Source organism: Oncorhynchus tshawytscha, unplaced genomic scaffold (assembly GCF_018296145.1).
Source record: "Oncorhynchus tshawytscha isolate Ot180627B unplaced genomic scaffold, Otsh_v2.0 Un_contig_2763_pilon_pilon, whole genome shotgun sequence".
Lineage (NCBI taxonomy): Eukaryota > Metazoa > Chordata > Actinopteri > Salmoniformes > Salmonidae > Oncorhynchus > Oncorhynchus tshawytscha.
In genome coordinates this window covers 271210-283822 of record NW_024609759.1, presented here as the reverse complement: position 1 = coordinate 283822, position 12613 = coordinate 271210, and the positions used below count along the sequence as shown (strand labels likewise).

Below are 12613 nucleotides of genomic sequence, written 5' to 3'. Positions count from 1 at the left end.
CATGGGAAGAGTAGATGAAGAACGACAGAAGGATAACAGACAAAGGAAGGAAGGAAGGAAGGTAGGAAGGCAGGAAGGAAGGCAGGAAGGAAGGCAGGAAGGACCAATGTCAACCTAGGGATAACAGAAAACAAGGGAAGAGTAGATGAAGAATGACAACAGACAAAGGAAGGAAGGCAAGAAGGCAGGAAGGAAGGCAAGAAGGCAGGAAGGAAGGAAGGAAGGACCAATGAAAGCAATGTCCACCTAGAGATAACAGAAAACATGGGAAGAGTAGATGAAGAATGACAAAAGGATAACAGACAAAGGAAGGAAGGCAGGAAGGAAGGCAGGAAGGAAGGCAGGAAGGAAGGCAGGAAGGACCAATGAAAGCAATGTCCACCTAGAGAAAACAGAAAACAAGGGAAGAGTAGATGAAGAACGACAGAATGTGTGAATACTGAAGCAGAAAAGGAGAGGAACATCCGCTTGGTTCGTCCCGTACCTCTCTGATGAGTTCCTTGCGGACTTTGGTCTCGTTGTAGAGGTGTGGCAGGACCGTATCCAGTAGGTCTCTGATGAGAGAGGGCTTATTATGGGCTGCGGAGTTGAAGGTTACCAGGGCAACCCGCCGCACGTTCAGGTCCGGGTCCTCCAACGTCTTCAAGAAGTCACCTGGAATACAGAACAACACAGTCGGTCACAATGAACCTTTCACATGTACAATGAACATCAGTAATACGACAAGTCAAATGAAAAGCTCCTCTCGTCTATTTCCTCAGTCTGTCTCAGTAAAAACAGTCTCGGTCTCCAGTACAGTGAATTATCAAAGTATTCAGACCCCTTCCCCTTGTTCCACATTTTGTTACATTACAGCCTTAATGGATTCAATAAATATCCCCTCATCAATCTACACACAATACCCCATCATAGCAAAGTCAAAACAGGTTTACAAATTTTAGCTAATTTATTACAAATACCTTATTTACATAAGTATTCAGACCCTTTGCTATAAGACTCAAAATTGAGCTCGGGTGCATCCTGTTTCCCTTGATCATCCTTGAGATGTTTCTACAACTTGGAGTCCAACTGTGGTAAATTCAATTGATTGGACATGATTTGGAAAGGCACACTCCTGTCTATATAAGGTCCTACATTTGATAGTGCATGTCAGAGCAAAAACCAAGCCATGGAGGTCTGGGAAGGGGAATTGTCCGTAAATTCTCCGAGACACGATTGTGTAGAGGAACAGATTTGGGAAAGGGGACCATTTATGCAGCATTGAAGGTCCCCAGGAACACAGTGGCCTCCATCATTCTGAAATGGAAGACGTTTGGAACCACCAAGACTCTTCCTAGATCTGGGAAAGGGGACAATTTCTGCAGCATTCTCCATCATTCTGAAATGGAAGACATTTGGAACCACCAAGACTCTTCCTAGAGCTGGCCACGAGGCCCAACTGAGCAATCAGGGGAGAAGGGCCTTGGTCAGGGAGAAGAGCAAGATGGTCACTCTGACAGAGCTCCACAGTTCCAGAAGGACAGCCATCTCTGCAGCACTCCATCAATCAGGCCTTTATGGTAGAGTGGCCAGACGGAAGCCACTTCTCAGTAAAAGGCACATGACGGCCCACTTGAAGTTTCCCAAAAGTCACCTAAACACTCTCAGACCATGAGAAACATGATTTGTCTGGTCTGATGAAACCAAGATTGAACTCTTTGGCCTGAATGCCAAGCGTCACGTCTGGAGGAAACCTGGCACCATCCCTACGGTGAAGCATAGTGGTGGCAGCATCATGCTGTGGGGATGTTTTTCAGCAGCAGGGACTGGGAGACTAGTCAGGATCGAGGGAAAAATGAACGGAGCAAAGTACAGAGAGATCCTTGATGAAAACCTGCTCCAGAGCGCTCAGGACCTCAGACTGGGGTGAAGGTTCACCTTCCAACAGGACAGCGACCCTAAGCACACAGCCAAGACAACGCAGGAGTGGCTTCGGGACAAGTCTCTGAATGTTCTTTAGTGGCCCAGCCAGAGCCCGGACTTGAACCCGATCGAACATCTCTGGAGAAACCTGAAAATAGCTGTGCAGCAACGCTTCCCATCCAACCTGACAGAGCTTGGGAGGATCTGCAGAGAAACCCAAACCCAAGAAGACTGAAGGCTGTAATCGTTGCCAAAGGTGCTTCAACAAAGTACTGAGTAAAGGGTCTGAATACTGATGTAAATGTTATATTTTCATTTTTTATTTTTTCTACAATTGTAAAAATGTCATTATGGGGTATTGTGATGCCATTATGGGGTATTGTGATGTCATTATGGGGTATTGTGATAATATTTAATCAATTTTAGTAAGGCTATAACGTAACAAAATGTGGAAAAAGTCATTGAATACTTTCTGAATGTACTGTATTTATGCTGTAAGTCTGTGCCGGGGGCTATGTCATTAGATGGGGTATTGTATGTCATTATCTGCCTGTCTCGGTAACAACATTCAGATATAGATACCATAGCAGTCTGCCTGTCTCGGTAACAACATTCAGATATAGATGTCATTAGTCTGCCTGTCTCGGTAACAACATTCAGATATAGATACCATAGCAGTCTGCCTGTCTCGAGATATAGATACCATAGGCCTGTCTCGGTAACAACATTCAGATATAGATACCATAGCAGTCTTAATCAACATTTTAGATATAGCAGTCTGCCTGTCTCGTAACAACATTCAGATAACAAAATGTGTCTCGAAAACATTCAGATATAGATACAAGCAGTCTGCCTGTCTCGGTAACAACATTCAGATATAGATACCATAGCAGTCTGCCTGTCTGCTTCAGATATATACCATAGCAGTCTGCCTGTCTCGGGATATAGATACTAGCAGTCTGCCTGTCTCGTCAACATTCAGATATAGATACCATAGCAGTCTGCCTGTCTCAGTAACAACATTCAGATATAGATACCATAGCAGTCTGCCTGTCTCGGTAACAACATTCAGATATAGATACCATAGCAGTCTGCCTGTCTCGGTAACAACATTCAGATATAGATACCATAGCAGTCTGCCTGTCTCGGTAACAACATTCAGATATAGATACCATAGCAGTCTGCCTGTCTCGGTAACAACATTCAGATATAGATACCATAGCAGTCTGCCTGTCTCGGTAACAACATTCAGATATAGATACCATAGCAGTCTGCCTGTCTCGGTAACAACATTCAGATATAGATACCATAGCAGTCTGCCTGTCTCGGTAACAACATTCAGATATAGATACCATAGCAGTAGTCAAAGAGGACAGGTTATCAGTAGATAGCGATGGGATAGATTACATAGTAGAGATGAGACACACCTATGCAGTTTTTCAGGAGAGGGTCTATTGTCTGTGGGTGGTCTGAGATGGTGAACTTCACTGCTGTCACGACTGAGCTTCTGGCATATGATGATCCTGGAAACAGAAAATATTAATGTGTCACATGACATACCTGCAATATCATAGTAAACTAATACCCAGAGGTCATATTTCTTTACATGAATGATTCATATCATGCACAATTAACCACCTGTATTTAAATTATCTTATATATATATATTTTTTTTTTAATCAAGTCTTGTCAATCAAAACGGGCCAATGAAAACCAGCAGGGCGTTTCTGTCCCCCACCTGAGAGCAGGTATCCTTTAAGTCTGGGCAGCAGGGTTTCTGGGTCTATGAGGGTGAGTTTCCCCAGACATTCTGCTACCACGTTCCTGGTGCCCTCCTCGGCACACTCACAGTGCTTCAACAGCAGGGTCCATACTCCCTCCACGTAGGGTTTCAGACCCGTCACAGACGCCGAGCTGGAGAGAACAGAGACGCTATTTTGGTCACCAAGGTGAAAACAGCAACCCCGTGCAATTAGCCAGTTCAGTCACCCGACCCGGGACTTGAACCCGCAACCTTTCGGGTTCCACACCTCTCTAACCCGCCGGACTGTCCTACCTGATGATCTCTTTGAGCGAGTGTAGCAGCAGATACTGCCTCTTGGGCTGTCCCGAGATCTCCCCCAGAACGAAGGGCAGGTATTCTGGCAGGTTGCCCACGGCGATGGATCCCAGGGCGTAGGATGCGGCAGACTTGACCTCTTCGGAGGAGGAAGAGAAGGCATCCAGGATGACCGTCTTGAGCTCTGGTTGGCCGCTCAGGTCTACGTGGTGTCCCACCTACCACAGAGACATTATGAATGATTCCTTCACGACTGATACTAGTCACGACATCTGATACCAGCCTACTACAGTTAAACACCACTATTGGTCCCACTACCATCAAACCCACTTTTGGTCCCACTACCATCAAACCCACTATTGGTCCCACTACCATCAAACCCACTATTGGTCCCACTACCATCAAACCCACTATTGGTCCCACTACCAAACCCACTCAAACAAACCCACTATTGGTCCCACTACCATCAAACCCACTATTAGTCCCACTACCATCAAACCCACTATTAGTCCCACTACCAGCAGCAGTAAAACTCAACATTTTGTACCCCTTTTTCTCCCCAATTTTGTGGTATCCAATTGGTAGTTACAGTCTTGTCTCATCGCTGCAACTCCCGTACGGACTCGGGAGAGGCGAAGGTCAGGAGCTGTGAGTCCTCCCGAAACACAACCCAACCAAGCCGCACTGCTTCTTCACACAACGCCTACTTAACCCCGGAAGCAAACTGCACCAATGTGTCAGAGAAAACACCGTACACCTGGCGTCCGGGTCAACGTGCACTGCACCCGGCCCGCCACAGGAGTCGCTAGTGCACGATGGGACGAAGGACATCACTGCCGGCGAAACCCTCCCCTAACCCGGACGACTGGGCCGATTGTGCGCCGCCTCATGGGTCTCCCGGTCGCGGCCGACTACGACAGAGCCTGGACTCGAACCCAGAATCTCTAGTGACACAGCTACTTAGACCACTGCGCCACTCGGGAGGCCCACAACCATAAAATGCCTTAGACATGCACACACACCTTTTGTTTATTTGAATATTTTTTTATTTAAAAACGTGTGACCCACCTCTCCCAGTGACAGCAGGGCCAGCAGTCTGATGGAGTCTGTCGACCGAGAGTTCTTCACATCCTGGATGAACTGGCCTACCACGGCAGGACCCTCCTACAAATACAAATCAAACTTTATTTAAAATATGGGAAAAGTATTTAGGGGCACCCCCCAGTGATCACATTATGTTAAGATAATGAACAAACAAAAGAAACAAAAAAGAGGAAATAATCAAACCAAAAATCTGAGATTGAAAAAAAAACACCAAAACAAAAAAAGGCAATAAATGTCCTTCAGGAGAACAGAACACAGGAAGGAGGTCTGAATGTCCTTCAGGAGAACAGAACACAGGAAGGAGGTCTGAATGTCCTTCAGGAGAACAGAACACAGGAAGGAGGTCTGAATGTCCTTCAGGATCAGAACACAGGAAGGTGGTCTGAGAACAGAACACAGGAAGGAGGTCTGAATGTCCTTCAGGAGAACAGAACACAGGAAGGAGGAGGTCTGAATGTCTGAATGTCCTTCAGGAGAACAGAACACAGGAAGGAGGTCTGAATGTCCTTCAGGAGAACAGAACACAGGAAGGAGGTCTGAATGTCCTTCAGGAGAACAGAACACAGGAAGGAGGTCTGAATGTCCTTCAGGAGAACAGAACACAGGAAGGAGGTCAACAGAACACAGGAAGGAGGTCTGAATGTCCTTCAGGAGAACAGAACACAGGAAGGAGGTCTGAATGTCCTTCAGGAGAACAGAACACAGGAAGGAGGTCTGAATGTCCTTCAGGAGAACAGAACACAGGAAGGAGGTCTGAATGTCCTTCAGGAGAACAGAACACAGGAAGGAGGTCTGAATGTCCTTCAGGAGAACAGAACACAGGAAGGAACAGAACACAGGAAGGAGGTCTGAATGTCCTTCAGGAGAACAGAACACAGGAAGGAGGTCTGAATGTCCTTCAGTAGAACAGAACACAGGAAGGAGGACTGAAAGTCCTTCAGGAGAACAGAACACAGGAAGGAGGTCTGAAAGTCCTTCAGGAGAACAGAACACAGGAAGGAGGTCTGAAAGTCCAGGAGAACATAAATACAAACATAACACAGGAAGGTCAGCAGAACAGTGAACCTACATCAGGACAGGCGCGGGTCAGGGCGGCCACACATTTAGCGATAGAGTAGTAGGACTGTTTGTGTGTTAGAGCAGCACTCTGGGCGTAGACTGGACCGGTCAGCATACGGAGCAGGTCCATGTAACCCAGAGAGGATGTCCCGGTACCCACCAGAGCCTGGGAGAGGACACAGTAACACAGCTTTTAATACAACCCTAACCCAGAGAGGATGTCCCGGTACACACCAGAGCCTGGGAGAGGACACAGTAACACAGCTTTTAATACAACCCTAACCCAGAGAGGATGTCCCGGTACACACCAGAGCCTGGGAAAGGACACAGTAAAACACAACCCTAACCCAGAGAGGATGTCCCAGTACCCACGAGAGCCTGGGAGAGGACACAGTAATACAACCCTAACCCAGAGAGGATGTCCCAGTAACCACCAGAGCCTGGGAGAGGACACAGTAATAGAACCCTAACCCAGAGAGGATGTCCAGGTACCCACCAGAGCCCGAAGAAAAGAATACAATTTACTGAGTGCTACAATACTGCTTGGTCAGAGAGGGGTGTTTAATAAATTAACATTGAGCAGTGACACTTCTAGATATGAGGTTGACAGTTTGAGAATCTATAGATCTATTAGGGACAAGGTAAGCCCTAACTACCTGATCATCTATTAGGGACAAAGTAGAACCTGATCATCTTTTAGCTGATTTTACAAGCGGTTCTCAAACTATTTTACGAACACAGTACCTCAATTGAACTCATCCACCCGCTGTCCTAGACGTTTAGATATCATTCCCTTATCTGTTCAAACTGGAACTGGTAACCATAGATACCTGGAAGAACTCTAGCATGGCACTGAGGGCCCCTCCCTGCAGCAGAGGAGACCTGACCAGAGAGATGAGCTCCGAGAGGATGGACGACCCCCCGATCTTAGCCAGGGAGAGAGGGTGGACCCGGGCCAGGGTGGTCAGGAAGCTGATGACCATCTGGGACACGTGCATGTCGCTCTCGCTGATCAGCGGAGGCAGCTCGGCCAGCACCGCGTCGATCATGGCCGGAGTCACGCTGTCGCTGTAGTTCTTCACCAGGATGTCCAACGCGGCCAGGGTGCTCAGTTTCAGCGCCCGCTGGTTCTTACGCAGGAACGACGCCAGGATGGGCACCGCCTCGTCGAGGATAGGTCGAAGGTCGATCTTCAACGTGGAGCCTGTGATTAGGGAGGAGAGCAAGTATGAAAAGTATATACACACACACACACACACATATCTAGCAGGGTAACTGATTTATTAGTAAACAAATTGTTAAGCCATTAAGATCAGCCCTTGACAGATTCTGAAAATTCGCAGTATGGACTTCTCAACATCATCCCCTCCCGACCTGCGATGAGCGTGAGGGCCTTGACCGTCGTCAATCTGGTAATCTCATTCTTCAGTCGCTCCAGGAAGATGTGCAGCGTCCCAGGGAGGTCGTCCCCCAGGCTGTCTCCTAGGTTACAGATGATCTGACCCATACAGGAAATGGCCCTCTCTTTCACTTCCTGGTCGATGTCGGCAGCCTTGAGGCGTTTGATGGTGCAGGTGAAGAGGTCAGTGATGTAGGGAGAAGCATCAAAGGTGTCCCTCTCCGGCTGGTCCAGAGGTCTGAGAAGTTTCACATTGACAAAAGATTCATTGTCCCATACTGGGCCACGAGGTTGCAGCAGATTAAAACAGAATTTAAAAAAAAATAAACGTACAGATGGATTGAAAAAAAGCAACCACTTAACTGAAGTTACCTCTGGTAAACCGTGTAGTTATTCTACTAAACAAGAGAACACATCAATACACGTGTATTATTACAATGGATAACCTTACCTGATGACCTTGACCAGCTGTTGGCTGACCAGCAGGGCCTCAGAGGTGATCTTATAGAAGGGGTCTCCTACACACGCCACCACGGGTGGCACCAGGGCCTGTGGAGGTCAACGGTTAGACAAGTTTATTCAAGTGTCACTTCACAATTGACAAAGACATTTGACAGATAAATAAAAAAATTGTGGATGGACCCCCTCAGTGAGAGTTCTGAGACTATTTCAAGAGCACTGATGATCCATGATATGATCAACATCAGTCCTATTACCCCACCTGGACATGAGGGTGGAAGACTTGGGGCTGGTGATTACACAGGACCACATACAGACAGGACAGGGCATCGATCTTCAGGTTGGACGAGCTGGACTTGTCGTTGAGAGAGAAGATGATTCCTGTTAGGAGAGAGAGAGAGGAGGTTAGTTTAGTCAATATGCACATTGTAGGGAGGGTTTCTCAGACACAGATGAAGTCTATTCCTAGACTCGGTCCTCCATTGAAAGTGCGTTTTAGTCCAGGACTGGGTGGAACGTGTGTCCGGGAAACTGGCCCAATGAATTAGAATATTAAAAGGAACGAGTCTAGGAGGTGCTGGTGAGGTCAGAAACCTGAACCGTGTTTCAGGGAACAGAAAATAACAGAGCTTCTTTACTAAAAATAAAAAGGTTCCCAGTGTGAGAGTCAATACAGCCAGGGGGAAGGTTCCCAGTGAGAGAGAGTCAATACGACCAGGGGGAAGGTTCCCAGTGAGAGAGAGTCAATACGACCAGGGGGAAGGTTCCCAGTGAGAGAGTCAGACAAAGGTTCCCAGTGAGAGAGAGTCAATACGACCAGGGGAAGGTTCCCAGTGAGAGAGAGTCAGTGAGAGAGAGTCACGACCAGGGGAAGGTTCCCAGTGAGAGAGAGTCAATACGACCAGGGGAAGGTTCCCAGTGAGAGAGAGTCAATACGACCAGGGGAAGGTTCCCAGTGACCAGGGGAAGGTTCCCAGTGAGAGAGTCAATCAATACGACCAGGGGGAAGGTTCCCAGTGAGAGAGAGTCAATACGACCAGGGGAAGGTTCCCAGTGAGAGAGAGAGACCAGGGGAAGGTTCCCAGTGAGAGAGAGTCACGACCAGGGGGAAGGTTCCCAGTGAGAGAGAGTCAATACGACCAGGGGGAAGGTTCCCAGTGAGAGAGAGTCAATACGAGGGGGAAGGTTCCCAGTGAGAGAGAGTCAATACGACCAGGGGGAAGGTTCCCAGTGAGAGAGAGTCAATACGACCAGGGGAAGGTTCCCAGTGAGAGAGAGTCAATACGACCAGGGGGAAGGTTCCCAGTGAGAGAGAGTCAATACGACCAGGGGGAAGGTTCCCAGTGAGAGAGAGTCAATACGACCAGGGGGAAGGTTCCCAGTGAGAGAGTCAATACGACCAGGGGGAAGGTTCCCAGTGAGAGAGAGTCAATACGACCAGGGGGAAGGTTCCCAGTGAGAGAGTCAATACGACCAGGGGGAAGGTTCCCAGTGAGAGAGTCAATACGACCAGGGGAAGGTTCCCAGTGAGAGAGTCAATACGACCAGGGGAAGGTTCCCAGTGAGAGAGTCAATACAACAGGCTGATGACCAGCCTCTTTCAGATCCTCCACTCACCTGGTGAATTCAGGGAAGGAGAAAACACAAAATAACCAGAAAGCTTCTTGTTGTAATTGATCCTAAAATAATCCCATTGTATCAGCTGTGGGGTACTGAAGCAGTGCAGTGGTACTATTGGGGAGGAGGAGCATATTGGGTGAAACGAGAAAAACGGGTTCCTCCCCAAAAAAGGTCATTTAGAAAGGACAGAACAAGTTATTAAATCTTCTCTGTTGCCTTTTGACGTATGCCATTTACCTCTGAACCAGCCGTGATAAATCACTTGTGTTTGTCTAAAGGGAAAGAAAGACACTATGGCTGCAACCTACAATAACAACATGCAAAACTACCAATCTATTCCTCTAGGGTAACACGTTGACTAGGTCAAATATCAATCTATCTATTCCTCTAGGGTCCCAAGAAACAAAGAGATCTTCTGTTGAATCTGACAATTCATCTTAATGGTTGTACAGTCGTCTCAAATAAAACTGAAGGACCTCGGCGTTACTCTGGACCCTGATCTCTCTTTTGAAGAACATATCAAGACTGTTTCAAGGACAGCTTTTTTTCCATCTACGTAACATTGCAAAAATCAGAAACTTTGTCCAAAAATGATGCAGAAAAATTAATACATGCTTTTGTTACTTCTAGGTTAGACTACTGCAATGCTCTACTTTCCGGCTACCCGGATAAAGCACTAAATAAACTTCAGTTAGTGCTAAATACGGCTGCTAGAATCCTGACTAGAACCAAAAAATTTGATCATATTACTCCAGTGCTAGCCTCTCTACACTGGCTTCCTGTCAAAGCAAGGGCTGATTTCAAGGTTTTACTGCTAACCTACAAAGCATTACATGGACTTGCTCCTACCCCATCTCTCTGATTTGGTCCTGCCGTACATACCTACACGTACGCTACGGTCACAAGACGCAGGCCTCCTAATTGTCCCTAGAATTTCTAAGCAAACAGCTGGAGTCAGGGCTTTCTCCTATAGAGCTCCATTTTTATGGAACGGTCTGCCAACCCATGTCAGAGACGCAAACTCGGTCTCAACCTTCAAGTCTTTACTGAAGACTCATCTCTTCAGTGGGTCATATGATTGAGTGTAGTCTGGCCCAGGAGTGGGAAGGTGAACGGAAAGGCTCTGGAGCAACGAACCGCCCTTGCTGTCTCTGCCTGGCCGGTTCCCCTCTTTCCACTGGGATTCTATGCCTCTAACCTTATTACAGGGGCTGAGTCACTGGCTTACTGGTGCTCTTTCATGCCGTCCCTAGGAGGGGTGCGTCACTTGAGTGGGTTGAGTCACTGATGTGATCTTCCTGTCTGGGTTGGCGCCCCCCCCCCCCTGAGTTGTGCCATGGCGGAGATCTTTGTGGGCTATACTCGGCCTTGTCTCAGGATGGTAAGTTGGTGGTTGAAGATATCCCTCTAGTGGTGTGGGGGCTGTGCTTTGGCAAAGTGGGTGGGGTTATATCCTTCCTGTTTGGCCCTGTTCTGAGGGTATCATCGGATGGAGCCACAGTGTCTCCTGACCCCTCCCGTCTCAGCCTCCAGTATTTATGCTACAGTAGTTCATGTGTCGGGGTGCTAGGGTCAGTTTGTTATATCTGGAGTACTTCTCCTGTCCTATCCGGTGTCCTGTGTGAATTTAAGTATGCTCTCTCTAATTCTCTTTCTTTCGCTCTTGGAGGACCTGAGCCCTAGAACCATGCCTCAGGACTACCTGGCCTGACTCCTCCTTGCTGTCCCCAGTCCAAATATCAATCTATCTATTCCTCTAGGGTAACACGTTGACTGGGTCAAATAATTAACTTTCTACTTCAGCATATTTCCTGTCAACTCAATAACTCTCATTCCACTAAGACGTGAAAGGCATTTAATGTCATAGCTTCATAAGAACCCAAAAACAGTGTGAGTCAGTCAGCCTCCGTCAGAGAGAGAGAGAGAGTGACCTCCAGACCAGATGGATGAGGCTGAAGAACGTACCCAGGACGGGAGCTTTGTTCCTGGGACCAGCACAGAGATGTTGGGTGAGAGCCCAGGCTGGCCCGGGGTAAACGTCTGGCAGGAGTGAGATCAGAATCTCAGGGTGCCAACTACTGCCATTGTGCCCTTGAGCAAGAGATGCTCCAGGGCAAATGTAGCTCTGTAGCTGATCCAACGCTGCTTCCAGCCTCGTGTGTGTGTGTGTGTGTGTGTCTGGGGTGACAAAAAAAAAAAAATTTCAGATTCACATTCAATACACCCATCTAGTACCGAGTCAGACCCCCCTCTGCCTCCAGAACAGCCTGAATTCTTCAGGGCACTGAAACATTGCTCAAATTGGTGTTTCTCCACTCTTCAGTTGTCCAGTGTTGGTGATGGCCCTCCCAATGGAGCAGCTTTTTCTTGTTTTTAGCTGATAGGAACCCAGGGTGGTCGTCTGCTGCAATAGCCAATCGGTGACAAGGACCGACAAGTTGTGAGTTGTGAGCCGTTATTTTCCTGTTTGTGTTCCACCTGTTAGCTTGCATGATTCTTGTAATTCTCCTTGGACATCTCATCAACGAGCTGTTCCCACCCACAGGACTGCCGCTGACTGGATGTTTTTTGTTTGTGGCACCGTTTTCTGTAAACCCTAGACACTGTCGTGCGTGAAAACTCCAGGAGGCCGTTTGAGATACTATAACCGTCACACCTTAGGTTATTCTAAAGGAACAGTAACTAAATGCCCCGATGCCTGTGTGCTTTTTATAGTAGGTTACCTATTCTAATGGAACAGTAACTCAAATCAAAATCAAATCAAATGTATTTATATAGCCCTTCGTACATCAGCTGATATCTCAAAGTGCTGTACAGAAACCCAGCCTAAAACCCCAAACAGCAAGCAACGCAGGTGTAGAAGCATAACTGAATGCCCTGATGCCTGTGTGCTTTATATAGTAGGTTACCCATTCTAATGGAACAGTAACTGAATGCCTTGATGCCTGCCTGTTTCATATAGTAGGTTACCCATTCTAATGGAACAGTAACTGAATGTCTCGATGCCTGTC

At 47.4% G+C, this 12613-nt stretch overlaps 1 protein-coding gene across 1 annotated transcript in view; it reads right to left on the bottom strand.

The window, feature by feature from the left end:
- cand1 (cullin-associated and neddylation-dissociated 1) overlaps positions 1–12613 on the bottom strand; it is a 63578-nt gene that overhangs the window by 5516 nt on the left and 45449 nt on the right. The window contains 10 exon segments of the mRNA XM_042317653.1: positions 485–654; positions 3330–3425; positions 3641–3816; positions 3959–4179; positions 5030–5125; positions 6135–6290; positions 6955–7328; positions 7499–7761; positions 7975–8072; positions 8245–8363. Of these exon segments, the coding sequence (XP_042173587.1) occupies positions 485–654; positions 3330–3425; positions 3641–3816; positions 3959–4179; positions 5030–5125; positions 6135–6290; positions 6955–7328; positions 7499–7761; positions 7975–8072; positions 8245–8363 (1769 nt within the window).